The sequence below is a fragment of the Anthonomus grandis genome, chromosome 1, assembly GCF_022605725.1.
Source record: "Anthonomus grandis grandis chromosome 1, icAntGran1.3, whole genome shotgun sequence".
Lineage (NCBI taxonomy): Eukaryota > Metazoa > Arthropoda > Insecta > Coleoptera > Curculionidae > Anthonomus > Anthonomus grandis.
In genome coordinates, this window is record NC_065546.1 from 38,673,984 (window position 1) to 38,694,619 (window position 20,636).

Consider the following 20,636-nt stretch of genomic DNA (forward strand, 5'->3'; position numbering starts at 1 on the left):
TATATTACTAAATTATTCTCAGAATTACATATTTAGTTTTGTTTTGTATTTGAATAAGTTTAATACACGTTTTTTTATTAAACACAGACGTTACATAATTTAGGAAATCAGTATTCTAAATTGGACCAATGACTATTTTGATTTGAATTTTTTATCAACCGCCGGAATGGGTTTTAGCCTTCTTTTAAGATCTGTACATTTATAACAGGCCTAAAGTTCAAATTTCATTTTAGAGCTTTGATATCTTATCTATAGTATCTGGCCCCTACCTGGAAAACTGTGTGATGACCAGTGGGCTAAAGTATTTTGACAAAAGTTAATACTTGCCCATATTTGTAATTTTAGTTTGTAAAACAAGGGAAATGAAACTCATTATTAGTTACGAAAACTTTACTTGAACACACACAGGAACTAAACAAAAAGTTACAAAAAAAGTAGAACTTATATTTCTATGCACTCATAAGGGAAATTTCTGTCTCCTATTCGCCCGGCTCCCGAGATTGGACAAGCTAAAAAAGAAAAAAAACATCATGGTATCCTTAGTCGAGCAGTTTATCTTACAAGACTGTTAACCTACTTTATTCATTAAAACCTAATTGATCTTTGACCCAGTCCGAAGACGGCCTGGCCAAATTATCGTAAATGTTTAGTCATATAACAGACAAGTTTTATTGGGACTTACGCCTATGACATCTGGCTCCGTAATATCCGCTTCCCTCGCAGCGACATTTGTATCCGGGGTCTTGGGAGACTTGGATGCACGTACCACCGTGTAAACATGGAATTTGTACTTTGCATATGTCCTTCTTTTTTCCTAAAGGGTAAAATTCTTAGATTTTCAACAAAAAAAGAGCAGTTCCTCTATTTCAAGATTGCTTTATCAATTTTGAGACCAGAACATTTTTGATGGCATTAGGAGCAATCTTGTCAATTTTTGTATATTCAGGATGCAGTCCTCATTTGTTAATATATTTTTGTAATTTTTAAAATTGTTCGTTAAAATTCTATTTGTCTCCCAATATGTTTAGGGCTCTAAATCAAATAATATATTATTTAAAAAATTTTTATATGAAAGTCATTTATATATTTTCTAATGGATGGTTTTCCACTATAAATTATTTTAAAATTCCTGTAGAAAACGATTTATTTTTCTTAACTGATTTATTCATTAAATAAAAGTTCAAAATATTACCTTTTTTTATTATTTTTAGATATTTATTTTCTATTGCAATAAACTTGTTCATTCATTAAACGCGTACCATCATCAAAATTTTCTTTTTTTAAAGGTTGGTTAAATTAAAATTTCTATTTACTTTTAATTTATGATTTTTTCAGGGCAATTAAGTATTTATTAAATAGTAAAATTTGCTAATTATCTATTTTTCATTCAATATTATGACTAAAGTTCAAAAAAGTAACATTTCTGTGAAATTTTTTCGATTCATGAACATTATTAAACATTTCTTTATTGACTTTTTTCTCTTAATTTATTTGTTAGATGCCATTAATTTTTTTTACTATTTTAAGCTTAAATTTAATATACAGGGTGATTTTTAAGTTTATACTTTTTTTTTAACTGTGTATAGAGCTCGGTAAAATATACATTTTTTCAAATAACTTTTTTCGATACACTCAAAAACAAGGGACATACAGAATAAAAAAAGTGATAATGGGTTTGTTTTTCATCGTCTGTTTATGGTTAGTTTTTGCTCGAATTTTTCTATTATCGATCACGCATTGTACCGATCAGTTAGTCCTAGACACTTTTGGTTTATTGTTGTTAATTTTAAATTTGCAAATCCTAAAAATGGCACATCGTTATGAAAACAATGAACTTGTGGATATGTTGCTTATTTATGGAGAGTGTCTTCAAAGTGCTGCTGCTGCTTCGGTATTATACGCAGACCGCTTTCCTTTGCGGAATCATCCTACACCCAGAAGTTTCATAAATCTTATTGAACGGGCTAGGGATACTGGCGTTTTACGGGAACATCGTGGAGGGCATGCGGGATGAAGAAGGAGACCTGAAAATGTTCATAGGGAAGAACAAATTTTAAATCTCATCGAAGAAGATCCAACAACAAGTACACGAGTTGTTGCAGGGCAGGTCAAACAAAAGTATGGACAACATTGCGCGAGAATCAATTTAATCCCTTTCACGTTTAACGTGTCCAAGCGCTACTGCCTGAAGACTTCCCTCGCAGAGTTTAGTTTTGTGAATGGTTCCTACAACAACATGAAAATGATTTTCGAACAAAATTTTAGCCATGGACGAGGCAACAATCACCCGAAACGGAATTAACAATTTTCGAAATACGCATGTTTGGTCTGTTGATAATCCCCATGCAATTCGCAGAACCAATTTTCAACACCGCTTTTCTGCTAATGTGTGGGCAGGAATTGTGAATGGGATACTTGTTGGACCATTTATCTTACCAGACCGTTTGACGGGCGATGTTTATTTGGACTTTTTGCAAAATAATCTGCCTGTTCTGTTAAGCAGGCCGCACACCTACGATACAAATGTTGCGCCACAAATGCTTTTCTACAAATGTATCGGACAGTATTTAACTCGCGCGTGTTACTTAATTTCGATCCACACACCTAAGATGCATTTGCTACCAAACGGCATTTGAAGCCACACCGCATTTATGTTTACTCCCCGGATAATCAGCCTGTCCGATATTTGATGCGGCGTGTCGTGTCACGTTTTGAAATAAAAATGAAGGACCATATTACACAAACGATTTTATTTATTCAGGAAGTAGAGAAATCTTATATGACCACACTTTGCAGGTAACATTCTATAGTAAGCTTGAAATTCATCATCATGATTTAATCATTGCTTTAATACTTCAAAATTTCCCTTTTTGGAACAACCATTATTATAGGGATAAACCCAGTAACGACGTTTTCTTCGGTTTTGACTTAATAATTGCCACATCATAAAATCATCGTCATCAGAAGACGACGACATGGGTACAAATGCGGAACAGAACTAAGCCCTAATGTGCGTGCTTGTACCTCATTTGTGGCAAATGTACAAAATGTTGAACGAAATTATGTCGAAAGACAAATGTGGCGCCACCTTTGTAACTTATTGGTGTTACCTGTTCAGTGCACTCAGTGGGTATATCGGATCACGAGGGGGTGTATGTCCAATTCCCTGGTGACTTTAAAGACTTTAAAAACAAATCTGGCCGCCGCATTGGGAGAGTGTTTAGCGGGAACAATTTGAATTTATTTTCTCAATCCATTTCGTCTGTTAACTGGAATGCAATTCGGGCTGCTCCACAACCATTTTCTTCCTTTTATTATACATTACGTGATAAAATAAATATCTGCTTTCCCTTGGTTAGACTTAAATCCAAGAGACGAAAACCATGGATCACCGCGGGACTAAAAACATCTGCCCAAAATTTGCGATGCTTAGCAAGTCTATTGACAATCAATTCATCAGGTCTTATTTTTAGGATTATCGGAAAATTTATAGGCATCTGATAAAAGTCAGAAAGGAACTGTATTACAATGAGCTTGAGAAAGTTGGTTAATCATTAACGAATGTAGGCAGTCTTCTCGTCGGCGGTTGGTTGAATCGGACTTGGGGCCCGATGATTTCAATGACTATTTTTCTAATATTGCTGAGAAGTTACTGGAAGCAGTTCCCAGTGACGGCGATCCATTGCAGTATCTTAATCGGAATGCTATCAACCAGCCATTCTTTTTCCACCCTGTAGATGCCACCGAGGTCCTTGAAACAATTCAGTGCTTGAAGAATCATAGGTCTTCGGGTTCCGATGGTATCTCTTCACGTCTGCTGTTACTTCTGCCTGCGAGCGCTTTGGGTGCTTTGGTTTGGGCAATCAATCAGTCATTTCTTCAGGGCGAGTTCCCATCCTGTTTAAAGGAAGCTATGATTATCCCTCTTCATAAGGGTGGTAGCTTGGACCGACCCTCTAACTTCCGTCCCATATCAATTTTGTCTACCCTCTCCAAGGTTCTTGAGCGGCTTGCAAAAAAGAGAATTGTCTCTTTTTTGACCAAATACAATGTGCTGTCCCCTAATCAGTATGGATTTCAGTCATCTAAGGGCACGCAGGATGCCATTTTCAGATTCTTGGAGAGTGTGTATCTATCTATGAACTCCAAGGAGGCTGCAGCAGCGGTGTTCTGTGATCTGTCCAAGGCCTTTGATTGTGTGGATCATGGAATACTGCTGTCAAAGCTTGATTTTTATGGATTTACGGGAGTGGCTTTGGGGTGGTTGAAGTCATACCTGTCTGGCCGCACACAGAGGGTGGTTGCATCTGGATTTTCGTCAGGGATAGCACATCTTAAATGTAGTGTACCTCAAAGGTTAGTGTTGGGTCCTATTTTGTTTTTATTATACGTTAATGACTTAAGCTCTCTATCACTGCATGGACTAGTGGTTCAGTTTGCCGATGATACTACAATTCTGTGGCATAACAAAGATCAAAAAGTAGTCAGATCTCTCATAGTAGAGGACCTTCACAAAATTAAAGAGTGGTGCATCTGCAATCAGCTTGTATTCAATGTTGATAAGACTTTTGTTCTGGGCTTTAAGTGTAATGTAGAAGGTTTTTTGTTTGATGAGCAGAGCCCACTACATGGTAGGGATTATTGTCGATTTCTCGGCCTCTTCATTGATGAGAGTTTAAGGTTTGACAACCACGTTTTGGGCCTCGCTGCTAAACTTTCTTCTGGTTGTTTTGCAGTCAGGGTTGCCAGGCATGAGTTGGGGGGGTTGTTTGCTCGTTCAGTTTATTTCGCCTTAATAGACTCTCATATCCGTTATGGGTTGCCATTTTGGGGTTTGTGCTCCAAGGAACTCCTTAACATAATTTTTACTATTCAGAAAAAAACATTAAGGTATCTGTGTGGTGTTGGTCTGAGAGTCTCTTGTAAACCTCTTTTTGTAGCTGAAAGAATTTTAACAGTTTTCTCACTCTTTATATTGGAAACTGCAACACTCATACATAAGTCCGTAAGTCCACCATCCTGCACCAGTCATAATACTCATCAAGTGGGCAACTTATCTGTTCCAATCCCCACCTCCTCACTTACGAGAAACTCTCTTATATTTATTAGTCGTAAAATATTTAATCATGTTCCTTTTTCGATTAGGACTGTTACAGACCTTAAAAAGTTTAGGAGAGAACTAAAGAAATTAATCTTACCAAAAGCTTACTACAGCATTGAAGAGTATTTTAACGATTCATTTTAATATTTAAAATTATTTGGTTTTTTCTTTGTTTATATAAAATATGCTTCTATGTACAATCAAAATCGATTCTGTATTCTGTTTTTGTCCTGTATAACCAAATAAATACTTGTATTATAAATTCTAGGATTAGGAAGCTTTAAGCATAAGTTTGTAAACTTAGCAAATAAAGTATATTTTGACTTTGACTTAGGTGTGCGGCCGGCTTTAGAAGACGTGCTACTGAATATCAGCCAAGCTATGTGGCTCCTGCAGGATGGAGCACCTGCCCATTTTAGACGAGAAGTGAGCGAATTTTTGGATATAAGTTACCCAAATCGGTGGATTGGCCGAAATGGACCAGTCGCATGGCCACCAAGGTCGCCAGACCTAAATCCATGTGACTTTTTTTTGTGGGGGTATATGAAAAGTTTAGTTTTCAAGACGCCTATCGACACACAAGAAGAACTAACATTGAACAGGCTGCGGCAACAGTTAGACAAAAACCGATTTCTCTATTGCGTGCCGTTACGGAACAGTGGTTACGTCGAGCAAAGTTGTGTTGAAGTTAATGGTGACAACTTTGAACAACTTATTTAAATTAGAGAGGACCGTATTGGACTCATTTTATAACATTTTGGCAATGCAATTTTTTATTTTTTTGAATAAAGTTATTTGAAAAAAATGTTTATTTTACCGAGTTCTATACACAGTTAAAAAAAAAGTATCAACTTACAAATCACCCTGTATTGATATTGATTATATTATTACTTTTCCGTTTTTGGTTTAATCGTTAATAGAGTTTTGTTGAAAATTTGTCCAAGGATGGCAATACATAACCCTTTGATTAATAACTTGTGACTGTTTTCCTGATAATTTAGTTATAATGATAAAAAAATTGAAAAAATCCAATGTGTTGTTTAGGATTTAGTTGCTACATAAATGACTTAAACTTAAAAGACTAAATTTTCTTTTAAAAAATGTATTCATTCAATTATTATCGTATAATTTACTTTATTCCAAAAGATTCATTAATATTTTACAGAATTTATTTAGGAAATTTAGTTGATTTACATTTGTATTTTTTTTAGTTAATTTATTCATTGATTATGTGCACAAACTTTGGTTTTCTCATTTTTCTAAATAGTTTTCAGGGATATTATACCTTAACTCAAAGATATTTTTAAATAATATCTTGACTTTTAGCGTTTACAAGAGAATTTCTTTATAGCTTATAGATTTTCAAAATTCATTCGTTAAATTCTCATGACCCTAAAATTTAAAAAATAAGGAGCAACTTTTCAAATCGCATTTTGTCCAAAAAATACTTTTTTAGGTATTGACGAAAAACGATTTTCTTTTAAACCCTGCTATATATTTTTACAACATGAAGTTGTTTTGATAGAAATTAACATAAAAACCCATTAAGTTATCTCAGTTAAATCAATATTTATTAGAAAATCTGGAAAAATCGAAAAAATGTTTGGACTTAATGCGTGTTGATTCGTAACAATGTATAAAATTCGTTTTGTTTCGTTCAAAATTGGACGTAATGCTGTTTGTTCCAATTTATTCGTTTTACAAAAAACTGGTGTTGGTAGTGAAATTATTCAACTTTAAGGATAAAATGTCAACTAAGTACCAGGAATATGTTTTTTTTTTTTTTGTTTAATTTCTTCGAAAAACGCAAACTTACAAAATAATACTAATGTTAATAACATACAAAGTCCACTTAAAAAAAAATCAAATTTGTTCCTGGTTAGGGTCTTCTTCGAGGCAGTCGCACATAAGATTTTCTTCACCTTCATCATCTGCAGGATCGGGAATTTCAGCTTCTGGTTCCGTCGTGGTGTTTAAGGCATGATCAAAAAAGAGAAGAAAGCGGGACTTTAAATTCCCAGTCTTGTCCAAATCTTGCACAAAGCAGCTTTCGCACATCAGTTTTCTTTTCTTCTTTGATGTTATTTACCAGTGGTATGTTACAGCGATCCTGCATATCCCTTATCAAAGTTTGGCCTCGTTTTGTTATTGCCATTGAGTGCTTCGAAGCGTCGTCAAACATATAGGTGGGCTCAAGTTTTATCTTAATATTAACGTAGCTGTTTTTTATAATTTTTTGTAAAAATATTCTTTTCATGTCACTAATTCCATCAATTTTTTTCAGTATTTCTCTGAGATCTTTGTAGTTTTTAAGGAACCAGTCTTCGCCTAAAACCCTGACAATTCCGTATTGTTGGTAAATTTTGATATAAGCTATGGGGCTCACACCTCTTCTTCAGTTTTTCGTAGATGTTTCTCAACTCGACCGAATACCCTGTCAGCAGGTAAATAGGAGTGGCCGCGAACTGGGAAATATATTACTATCTGTTTCATGTTTCTTAGGGACTTTTTATGTAGCCAGTATGTTAAGGCATGGATGACGTGTTGGTTTTTGTTTTGGCCTGCGCAGCCGTCCGCAAAAAGCCTAATTTGCGTTACCGAATCTTTAATATGTACTTTTTCTAAAAAGTCTATCAAAGCTGAACAAATTTCTTGAGCACCTCTTACAGTTTGTGTCTCGTTCCAGACATAAAAATGTAGGTTTTTAGTTGCAACATCAGTCACACAAAAAAAGTAAAATGAAATTTGTCTGGAATAGAAAGCCTCACCAATACTGACTTTGGGAATTGTTTGCACTTGACGACCCCACTGACCGACCCCAAACAATTTAGCAAAAAACTTGGAGCATACAGGTAGTCTTTGTTTTTCTGCAGATATCAAGAAATATTTAACTGCAACGCGATGTGGCTTGTTTTTTCTCACCTCACCATGAACTCGGTTGCGTTTTGGTTGAGCAACATTCTTTAAAAAGGACAGTCTTTTATCTTGCTCCTTTCTGTCTGGTTTATAAAAAACTTTTCTCTTTCCTTTTTCTAGGATGCTTCTTGAAATACTGAGTCAGTTAAATTTTCCTTCTGTGTGGAGGCAGGGTGGTTGAAAATTAAGCAACAAAGGGTCAGGGTCTTGATATCTATAAAAAATAAGTGTAGGTGTGAATATTTTTTATTGTAACAAACGAGCAATACTTACCTCTTCTCATAATCCATTTCCGTTTTTGTCTTTTGTCGTTGCCTTTTCCTTGACCCTCAATTATAGTTGCCCACAATAACACTGTTATCGAGGTTTTCCATTATAACGCACTTTAGCACCTACACTTTCTAGTTCCTAAATATTTTATTTAAAAAATGTAACTGGACAATATACACCTGTTCCACTGCAGAAACTTACTGAATTGCAGGTTATAACTAACAAGACTAGCTTTATATATCAGCTGTTTTGTTCGAGGCAGCGCCTTCTAGTGGCGAAATAACATAATGCGTTTTGATTCGACTACATCTGTGGACAAAATGCATTTTGATGTGAACCCTATACTTTGCACGTCGATTATACAGTGACATAATGCCGTTTGAAACGTTTCATTTTTACAGGATTGTAGAATACAATAATTAATTTGCAAATCCGCTTCAAGCTCAATTTTGTCTAAAATGCGTTTTGAAAAGTTGCTCCTCAAATACTCAATGTGTTGCTGTTTCGAATAATTATTAGCTACATTGACACACGAGTGCTTGAAATTTAAAAGAAAATTTTTATTTTTATTATGATGAATATCTATAATTAATTTATTCATTAAATTAATAATGTCAAACATTGTTTCAAAGGATTTTATAAATTTTACATACTTTATTCATGAAATTGATCCGATTTAAGTTTTTTAATTTTTATTTACTCATTAATTAAAATAATATCTTTAACTATTTTTAAAGATATTTTTTAATAATATCGTGATTTTAAAGGCTCACAAAAGAATATCTGTCTATCTTCGGTTTTATTCTAAAATTTATTTGCTCAAATTTAATGAGCTGCTTTGAACTTAATGAATCGAATCCCTTCAAATAACAAAAGCTTCAAATATTGTTTAGGCCTATTAATTTTGGATATTAGACTCCATTATTATGTCCATTTGGTGTATATAGATATAACAAACTTCATAATAAAAAGAAAATTCTTTTTTTTTTATAAAATTTAATCGTTAACATTTTTTCTTGAACAAAATCTGGAAAAAATTATCAATTACAAAACCTTATATTTATCTAATTGGTAAATACACTGAATATAAAATCTTCAAAAATATATGGCTTGTAATTGTTTTCCTTTTTCTGTTAAATTAATGTAATAAAATTATGCAATTAATGTATTTAATATATGCGTTTTTCTGGATATTTTCCTATATGGCCAACAAATTAAAGATATGCATTCAGAAATATAATTTTATTTATATTTTTTAAGGACTTCAATAATATCTGCACTCTTAGTGTTCAACAAAAAATATTTGTTTACCTTAATTTTTTTTCAATTCTAAAATATATTTCTTAAATTCTCATAAAAATCTTGAAAAAATAAAATAGTACAAAACTTGAACATATACATTTAATGAATAAATAAACTGGAAAAATGCAACAAAAATTATACGGTTGTCATACAGTTTTAATTTGTTCAATAAAATCACTTTAAATTAAAACAGCTTTGAATTTAATTTTAGTCGTGCTTAGATAAAAATATCCTAAAAAGGCATCAGATTGGAACGTTTCCTTGCAATTTTGTTTATAAGAATTTAACGAATGCATTTTCAAAAAATCAATCATACATTTTGGATAATAGAGCGATTTATGTCTGTTAAGATATTTAATGAATAAAATCCATTAAATTAAGAAAAAAGCTTTGACTTTTATTTTAGTCATGTTTAGATAAAAAAATATACCAAAAAAGCATCAATTTGATAATTTTCTTGTAATTTTAGCTATAAGAATTTTACGAATATTAATTGAAAATTAATTTCAAAATTTGGATAAAAGAGTGATTTATGCCTGTTTGATGATATAATAAGCATATATATACAGGGTGTCCGGAAGCTAGATGCAATCCTTTAAGGGGATGGTAGCTGACTTAATTTCAAACATTTTAAGCTAAATATGTGTAGGTCGAAATTTGCTTATAAATTTTTTATGGCAATTTTTGCATTTTTCTCAAGAAATACCAAAATTTTACACTTAAACGGCAATAGAGCGCAAGTTACAATTAGTATCGGAGTTTCAAAGTTTATTTTGTTTTTTCTAATGTGTATTAATAAAAATACGATCAATTCCAAGCTTCTGTGTAAACTTATAGAAAAAATAGAGACATTGAAACGCCCTTTATTTTTGGATATCACTCATGCCGATGCCTGGCCAATTCTCAGAATTATGGCCTCTTTTGTGCAGCAGGTCATGTAAACTAAACTTACTGGATTGGTTTTCTATTATGGGACAGTTCAGGTAAATAAAAAGTAATAAAAACAAAATTAAGCAGAGGTACCTAATAGTAGATACTGTAGGGTAAGGGGTACCCAGTTGGTACTTTGGGGTGGGGGTTACAAGTTAGGTACTCGCTTCGTAAATAAAAACGTGTGATTTTAGCCTCTTGTTGTTTAGTTTCACTCTCGCCTCTAATTTTGTAAGATCATCAACTTTGTACTGACTGCATCCACTGTTTTTTAAATCGAGTTTCTGCTCGTTTCATTAAACAGTATTGTAAAATGGAATTTACCAACCAAGAGTACGCTGACATTGTCTTCACATATGGACGCGCTAACGGTAATGGAGCTTTGGCACGACGCTTGTACCAGGAACGTTATCCAGATCAGAGGTTACCAAACTTCAGTGTGTTTCAAAACACCTTTTGCCATCTTACTGAAGTTGACATTGGGAATAATCCGGCACGTGGAGTCAACCCTGGCCATAATAATGTAGAGATTGACGAGCAAATACTGGAAGCTTTTACCGCAGACCCTACTGCAAGCGTGAGAAAAGTAGCTGAAGACCTTGGCCTTTCTAGATGGAAGGTGCGGACGACCATGAAGAAAGATGGACAGTATCCCTTTCATGGTACGGGGCTGCAGGGCTTACAAGAAGAAGACCCTGCAAGACGAATTCAGTTCTGCCGCTTTTTATTGAACATGGACATCAAGACCCGTTATTCTTAAGAAGTATCTTGTGGACAGACGAGTCCAATTTTTCCAGGGAGGGTAATACCAACTTCCACAACCTCCACGAATGGGCTGCCAAAGATGCAAATCCGCACTGGAAAAAACAAAAATCATTTTAGAACAGATTTTCGGTCAATGTGTGGGCCGGAGTAATAGGCAGGACTATTATTGGGCCACATTTTCTACCAGAGAATTTAAATGGTGCCAACTATTTAGAGTTTCTACAAAATGATATCCCCGTTCTTCTAGACGAAGCTGGATTATTGGAACGAGAAAGACCAATAATCTTTCAGCAAGATGGTTGTCCAGCGCATTGGTCCTTGGCTGTCAGGAATTACTTAGACGACTGTTTTCCGGACTGTTAGATCGGTAGAGGCGGGACCTTTCCTTGGCCTCCTCGATCGCCTGACCTAACTCCGTTGGATTTTTTCATATGGGCCCGGGCAAAGGAGCTTGTATACACCACCGAAATAAGAACAAGAGAAGAGTTAATTCGCAAAATAAATAAAGCATTTGACAGGATGAAAGAAGATATAGAGTAACCACCACCAAAGTAACAAAAAGAGCTCGTGCCTGTATTAGAAATAATGGATTGCATTTTGAACATGAACAATAAATAGTTTAAACAAAATTGTGTTTTATTTAACATTAAAACCTAAAATAACCCCACAATCGGGGCTCTAATGCTTAGTAGGCTTATGAGAGGTCTCAGTCTAATAATTTTTGTTCGCATGACCTGCCGCACAAAAGAGGCCATAATTCTGAGAATTGGCCAGGCATCGGCATGAGTGATATCTAAAAATAAAGGGCGTTTCAATGTCTCTATTTTTTCTATGAGTTTACACAGAAGCTTGGAATTCATCGTATTTTTATTAATACTCATTAGACAAAACAAAATAAACTTTGAAACTCCGATACTAATTGTAACTTGCGCTCTATTACCGTTTAAGTGTGAAATTTTGATATTTCTTGAGAAAAATGCAAAAATTGCCATAAAAAATTTATAAACAAATTTCGACCTACACATATTTAGCTTAAAATGTTTGAAATTAAGTCAGCTATCACCCCCTTAAAGGATTGCATCTAGCTTCCGGGTACCCTGTATATATACAAATAATGAATAAAATGGATATTAGAGAAAATATAAGGTTGTCATATAAATTTAATGGTTAAAAAATAATCTTAGAATGTAACTTTGGTCATGCGTAGCTAAAGAATATCCTGAAAAAGCATCAACTTAACCGTTTTACTACAAATTTGGTTATTCTTAAATCAATCACAAATTTTGGATAATAGAGTGATTTAGGTTCAATTGCTTGTAATGACAAACACGTACACTGAAGTAAGAATTTTAACGAATAAATTCCGGAATAAAAAGATAATTGATTGTTTAGTTTAATATTTTGTTAAATATTAATTATATTTGTGTAATAGATGAATTTATAGAGTTTAGCTAATAAGTATTTAATTCTCATTGTTTTAACATTTTTCTCATCTTTAGTATTTTTATTTAGAAAAATTATTGATTAAATTAAAATGCCTTTTTTAGTTTTTTTGTTCATTAATTATACAGAGTGACCCATTTGTTTTCGGGTTTGAAATGTGAAAAAAAATAAACAAAAATCGACGGGTCTCAGGAATTTTGCGAGATAAAATTTGATTAGTTTTAACTAAATTTATTCCAGTTAAAGTCACCACACTGTATTTATAATAATAATAATAATAATAATAATAATAATAATAATAATAATAATAATAATAATAATAATAATAATAATAATAATAATGCATTTATTTAGTATAATGCTACAAGAATTATGATTATTATAATTAACTATTTTATATGACAAACAAATCGAAAATATTGGGATCGTCAATTCGGGAGTTTTATAAAATTTATTTATTTATAATTATTTTTTTATTATATAATAAATTCTCTATTATTATAAAATTTTATTTATTCATAAATTGCAAATACACAAACTTTTGTTTTTATTTTTTTTTTAATATGTTTTAGGCACTTTATTTTTTAACTCTTTAACTATTTTTAAAGATATTTTTTAATAATATTTTGACTTTTAGAGTTCACAAAAACTATTTAATTTTTCTCATAAACAAATTTTTGAAAAAAATTAACAAATAGAAAACTTTGCTGGAAAATTGCAAAAAAATAGGATTATACAAATGATTCTACAAATCTCGTGAATCAATTATCAGAAAATTAATTGGCGCAAGAAATTTTCTGAAAATTGCAAAAAAATAGGATTATACAAATGATTCTACAAATCTCGTGAATCAATTATCAGAAAATTAATTGGCGCAAGAAATTTAACGATTAAGTTCTGAAATAAAAGGAAAATTCATTGCTTAATGTAATAGAGTTTAGCGAAAAAATATTTTTAGAAAATGTATGTAATAACATCAATTTTTTTCTTGATTTTTTTTGATCTAAAATTTATTTATTTAAAAATAAATTTTCATGAACAAAATCTTAAAAAAATTAATAATTACAAAACTTTGTACGTATACAATTATCGAATAAATTAATTAAAAAAAGTATAATGTTGTCATATATTATATTTAATGAATAAAATACCTTAAATTTAAAAAAGCTTTGAATATAATTCTAGCCACGCTTTGATAAAAAATATCCTAAAAATGCATCAAATTGATTATTTTCTTGCTTTGTTTTTAAAATTTTGTTTTAAGAATATAATGAATAAAGGGAATTGGATAATAAAGTCATTTATGTATTAATGACATTTAATTTTATGATAAACATATACATTCGGAAAATGATTTTAGCAATTAAATCCTGTAATAAAAAAAATTGATTGTTGTAATAGTTTATTAAAATTATAATAATATTTGTCAAATAAATTAATAATAATATATAAAATTTAACGAATATTTATTTTTTCATACATTAATGTTTGTTTTTCTAGATATTTACATGATCAGGAAATCGAAAATATAACAAAATATATAACAGATTTTTAACTCTTGTTGAAAATTTAGTCGACAAAAATTACTAATTGTCAAGAAATTATTATTCTTTAAAATTTTGTTTTAAAAGGATTGATTCATTAATAAAATTTACTAATTTTTCTTAGCGTATTTTTTATTTTATGCAGACCTTTTTTGCAATTTATTCGGTAAAATTGCGATTTTTTACCTCTTAGAGCAGCTTGACAATCCTGCATATTATTATACCGGTAGTCCGAGACGCATCCGAATCCACACGAACAAACCAAATTTCTTATTAAGCAACCCTGTTTCATTTGTCCATTTTCGCAAGCCCCACATAATTCTATACCTGTAACAATTATTCTTATTAAATTGTTTATAAAAAATATTATTTATTCGTTAATTACTGGCGACAAAGCATAATATTTGAATCAAAATTTGGCCTATTAATTATTTATAGAAATATCTAAGATAAATATCTACAGCATGTTTTAGAAAGTCGACTTACAAAAATTTGATAATATAAGGAATTATACAGGGTGTAGAAGTTTAATTGATTTTTTTATTAAATACTTTTTCTATGTTTCCCGCTTTTTTATGTAACACAAATGTGAAAGAGGTACAGGGGCTAACTATTTAAAACCACTTACCTATAACTAAAACTAAGCCAACAGTTACGACCTGAAAACTATTTACAATCATTTTTCCACTTATTCGCCCTCCGAAATTCCGAACACACCCCCTCAAAAATGAAAAAAAAAATATGTTTTAAAATTTCACAGAAATGTCATTAATTTTTGAGTTTGACCCACACTGCAGGCGAACAAACCCGTACTATACAATGTATCGGGAATCATAATTACTGTCGATTAACTTGGCTTCTTGGCGTCACCAGTGGCGTAACGTAGCGTAATAATAATATTTTTTTTATATGTGTGTAAAATGATAAGAGTACTAGAAGAACAGTAATCTTGAAAAACATTTTACTCTGTTAGTGTATTTGACTATGGGATAAATTATTTATTTTATAGTATTTATATATCTTAAAATTACATACAACATTACAATTTAAAAAAATAATTAAATGTTATACATTTTCAATATTTTGCTATACATTTTTTGTTTTGTGTATTTTATTATTAATTTTAAAGTCTTTTCTATTTTCTTAACTGTCTAGAATATACGAAATAATTTTAAATTTCAGACAGTCTCAAGTAGCCGATTATAATTTTCAATTAGTTGTCCTTTCTATTTTTATGACGGTCACTTTAACTGCCTGGAAGTAAATTTAAAAATAATATTTTATTTATCCCAAAGAGATAAATTACAAATTAATTTTAAAGTCTCGTAAATCTTATTTCAGTTGCGTGGAATAAATTCTAATATAATTTTAAATGCGAAGTACTTAAATTACAAATTCAATCAAGGTCACTTATTAGGGATAAATTTAATTAATTTTTTATTTATTAGTGAATTCGTTGAAACAAATTCGAATAGATTAAATTTAAAAAATTCTAGTTAAACCGCTTGGAATATGAAAAAATATTTGAAAAATTCCCAGGCAATAGAAAAAAAATAAAAAAAATGTTTAAAATTAATTACCACTTTAACTATCAATTCAAAAAAGGCTTATAATTTAACTGCCTGGAATTTTAATTTTAACTCCCAAACTGTCTCAAATCAGCTCAATATGCTTTAAAATTGGTTCAGATAAAGATGCGATAGCTGCATCTAAGTCATTTGACTCTCACGAGATGTGTTTCAAACTTGTGGAGAAGGCCAACGATGATGATGTACTGCATAATATGGACCCGATGACTCCTCCAGTATCCCAAAAATCTGATGCGAAAAATGGACAGTACCTGTTGGCTAGACTGAGAGACCCCACCATCTTAAAAACTCTTAGGCTCTACTTGGCATACCTCTATGACCAGCCTTCCAACGTCTGTCTCGAAGGCCACACCAAGACCAGTGTCAAGCAAATGCTAGCTTCGGAGGGACTACCTACTAACATAGACTCCCTACGACGCTTGTATATCCGTTTCCACGACATCTATGGAATTGGTGCAGCCGAAGTGGAGAAAGACCTCTCCGCTTTTGGATCCTTCTTTTCTTCAGAAAAAATTTTAAGGCTTCAAAAAATACGAGAAAGCCAATCTTATTATTTTTCCACATGACGCGACCAGAGGATCAAGCACCCTCTGATAAATCGGATGATAGCAAGCTTAGCGTATTTCTTCCTAATATTCAGTCCTGAAGACACAAAACTAATGAATTATTTTTTTTATTAGAAGAGCTAAATTTTCCAGAAATAGTTGCTATAACCGAACACTGGCTAAACATAGACGAACCTGTTTTTGTTCAAAATTACACTACAATAGCAAGATTTAATAGAACTAATTTATCTCATGGGGGCACTATGATTATGTCTATAAACAACGATTTTTCACCGGTAACTAAGTTTGATAACTTTTTATCAGAAAAAGTATTTGAATTTTCCATAGTTTACCATAATACATACGACCTCTATATTATTTGTGTATATAGAACACCTGACGCTGACTTACAGACTTTCCTTCAAAAACTACTAAGCTTGCTAGAATCCTTGCCCTTAAAAGGTAAATTAATTTTGTGTGGCGACCTTAATATTGATTTTTCCAGTGTGTGTGATGCTCAAGAATCTCTTCACTCTATTTTCGTCTCAATGGATATAGTAATGCATATCAACTTTCCTACCAGAATAACTAGAAATAGTTCTAGTACCATCGACTATGTCGTGTCATATTTTGCTCCTGAATTCGTAGATTGTACGGTTTTTAATTCCGGATTTTCTGATCATGAAGCTGCATTAACTAAATTTTCCATAAATTCTAAAGGCAAAAACACGTTACATAAATTAGGCCGTGTTTTTGGCAAAAATAATTTCTTACAATTCAAGAACTTATGCCAAACGGCTGATTGGGATTTTCTTTCTGACGATATAGATAGTGAATTTTCTAGTTTTATAAAGTGTTTATCAAGTATTGCAGATAAGTCGTTTCCTCTTAGACCTATCAAAATTAAACATCATAAGCCATGGACCACTAAAGGCTTACGTGTTTCTGCAAAAAACATGCGCTCATTACAATTATGTCAAGCTTTATAGAAAAATGTACCGTAAGACTATAAAAGCTGCAAAAGATATTTATTATAAAAGGATGATCGAATCAAGTAATGTTGTCAAAGAAACATGGTCTATTGTAAATGAATTAAGAAATAAGACTTCTTCATCTAGCACTATCCCTACTTCACCTGAGGACCTTAATCACTACTTTGTTAATGTAGCTAAAAATCTAATGGCTACCATAACACCTTCTCACGATCCTCGTTCATATCTCCCAAATGAAAATTTACACAGATTCTTTTTTACCCCCATTGTAACAACAGAGCTTCAAACTACAATAAATGAAATAAAAAACGAATCATCATCTCATACAGATGGGCTAACTCTCAAAATGTTTTCCATTCTGCCAAATTGCACCTAACAAATTCCAACCAAATTCCATCTAACAAACTTAATTAACAAGTCATTCCAAAATGGAGTCTTTCCTACCTGCCTTAAGACTGCAATAATTATTCCTTTGCATAAGAAAGGAGATAAACAACAAGCTTCAAACTATCGCCCAATCGCACTCCTTCCCACTTTATCAAAGATCATTGAACGATTGATTAAAAAAAGGCTCTCATCGTTTCTATTTAAATATAAAATTCTTACTCCTCACGAATTTGGATTCTTGAGTAACAAGTGCACAAATGATGCTATGTTTTCTCTCTTTAATAGTGTTTACACCAGTATAAATAATAATCATTCAACAATTTTTTGTGATTTCTCCAAGGCTTTTGATTGTGTAAACCATAACATCTTATCTGACAAATTGAATCACTATGGGTTCAGAGGAACGCCCCTTGAGTGGTTTAAATCGTATCTCAGTTACAGAAATCAGCTTGTAAAGGTTGATACGATGAAGTCTTCTTGAAAACCAATAGAATGTGGGGTACCTCAAGGTTCAATCCTGGGCCCTATTTTGTTTCTGATCTTTATAAATGACATGGCCAATCTTAACATCAGTGGCAAAATCTGTCTTTTTGCTGACTATACTAGCTTTACATGGAGCAATCCGGATGCTAGGGCACTACATGCTACTATTTCTAATGACTTAATTACCATTAAATCGTGGTGCGATTCTAATCTTGAATCTGTGAAGTTCTTGGGACTTAATGTTGACTACTCCCTAAAATGGGACTTACATATTAATGCCTTATATAAAAAATTAAGTTCAGCATCTTTTGCCTTAAGATCAGTTTCCAGGGAATAAAGTTTTCAAGCATCAAGAACAGTTTATTATGCCCTTTTTGAGTCACATCTACGTTAGGCACTTCCATTCTGGGGCACATGCAGTGTGACTCAATTTGAGCGCATCTTTAAAATCCGAAAGAGAGCAGTTTGGTATCTGCTTGGACTTAATAGCAGAGCTCACTGTCAAGAAATCTTTAAAAAATATAAGATACTTACTCTTCCCTCTTTATTCATATTTGAATCTATTTGCTTCATACGCAAACATAAGTCAGAAATGCCAAGTAGGCCGTCTCACAATTATTCACTTCGCAACGCAGTGCACATGATCTTTATCTGCAAACCCCTCGGTCCGAGTTAGTAAAAAGCTCTATTTTATACAGAGCCAAAAAGATGCATAATCATTTGCCTTTGGAAATTAAATCTTCTTTTCCTCGACTTCATAATGCTTTGAAGGCGTACTTTCTGGAAAAAGCCTTGTACGCAGTGGAGGATTTTTTTCTAGGATAACTTTTTGGGTATCACACACACACTGGCTCTTTTTATATCTTAAAATAGAGAATATATTAGTTTTTTTTTAGTAAATAAATTGCACTTTCATTCTGTATTTAATTAATTTACTGTTATTGACTATTGTGATGTACATTGTTTTGGTACAGTTTTGCATGTATTTATTTTGTTTGTATTTTTTTATTTTGTGTGTTTTGTTTTGTTTTGTTTTTATTAGCCTTGCCTACAAAATTTTGTAATTTTTTGACAATAGATTTATGATTGATTGATTGATTGATATTCCAGGCAGTTAAAAAAATTAGAAAATTGTTTAATACGAGTTGCTACTTCAACTGTCAGTTGAAAAAAAAACTTGTAATTCAACTGCCTAATATTTCAAAAAACTACTTTATTTATCCCAGGCTATTAAAAAAAAATAAAAAACTTAAGAATTAATTTCTACTTCAATTTCTCCCTGCAATCTTAAATAGTATTTTATTTCTTCCTGGCAGTTAAAAGAACTGTAAAATTAATTTCTAGGTCAGCTACCTCGACATGTTAATATAATATTTTTATTTTAGGTAGTTAAACAAAATGAGAAAAGACTTTCAAATTCGTTGTAGTTTAAGTGCTTAGATTTTTAAAATAATATTCGATACAGGGTGTTTTAGAACTATGGGATCAAACTTCTGGGTATTGTTCAGTGCAACAGAAGAATCCATGTTCCATGTTCCATTCCATGTTCGGAAATGTTCCACTACGGCCCTAAGACGCGTTTAAATTTAGAAAAAATATTAATTACCTAAATAGGATCTGCTGCATTTATTTTTACCTTTTGTACATGATACCATAACAACAATTGTTTAAAATCAACGCTTATCAATGTCAATTCTCAATGTCATGTTTAAAAATTTTATAGCTTACAATTTTTAAACATTTATTGCTAATGGAAAACTTTACCAATCAAGAATTGGCGGATATGCATTTGGCATACGGAGTAACAAACTGCAATGCACGAGCAGCATAGCGGTTGTATCATGAACGTTATCCCGAACGACAGCATCCTGGATACAAAAAGTTTATTGCGGTTCATCGGCGGCTCGCTGAGACAGGCATGTTTAAGACCAAGATGCATGATACTGGTGTTGCTCGAACCGTAAGAACGGTCGACTTTGAAGAAGAGGTGCTTCAGCGAGTTGCCGATGAACCATCAAATAGCACACGTGACGTCGCTAAGAATATGAATACGAGTACCGCTTCTGTCTGGCGGGTACTACACGAGCAACAACTCCATCCTTACCACTTCCAGAACGTTCAAGGTATGACTGCAGCCGATCATCATCCTAGAGTTCAATTTTGTCGATGGCTTCTGGATCACATCATTGCACAACCAAATTTTTTACGATATGTTTTGTGGACCGATGAAGCCTCTTTCACAAGAGACGGTATTTTTAATAATACGAATAGCCATTTTTGGGACGAAGAAAATCCTTTTGCAATTTTTCCAAAAAAACATCAGAATTGTTGGTCTGTCAACGTATGGGCAGGCATTGTTAATGATTATT

At 32.3% G+C, this 20,636-nt stretch overlaps 1 protein-coding gene across 1 annotated transcript; it reads right to left on the reverse strand.

Annotated features, from left to right (window-relative positions):
* Window positions 1-372: 372 nt before the first annotated feature.
* LOC126741087 (protein crumbs homolog 1-like) lies at window positions 373-15,100 on the reverse strand. The gene is made up of 4 exons (XM_050447406.1): window positions 14,900-15,100; window positions 14,458-14,598; window positions 683-814; window positions 373-509 (listed from the first exon to the last, which is right to left on the reverse strand). The coding sequence occupies exons 1-4, from the start codon at window positions 14,949-14,951 to the stop codon at window positions 442-444; spliced, it is 393 nt and encodes a 130-aa protein (XP_050303363.1). The 5' UTR covers window positions 14,952-15,100; the 3' UTR covers window positions 373-441.
* Window positions 15,101-20,636: the final 5,536 nt, after the last annotated feature.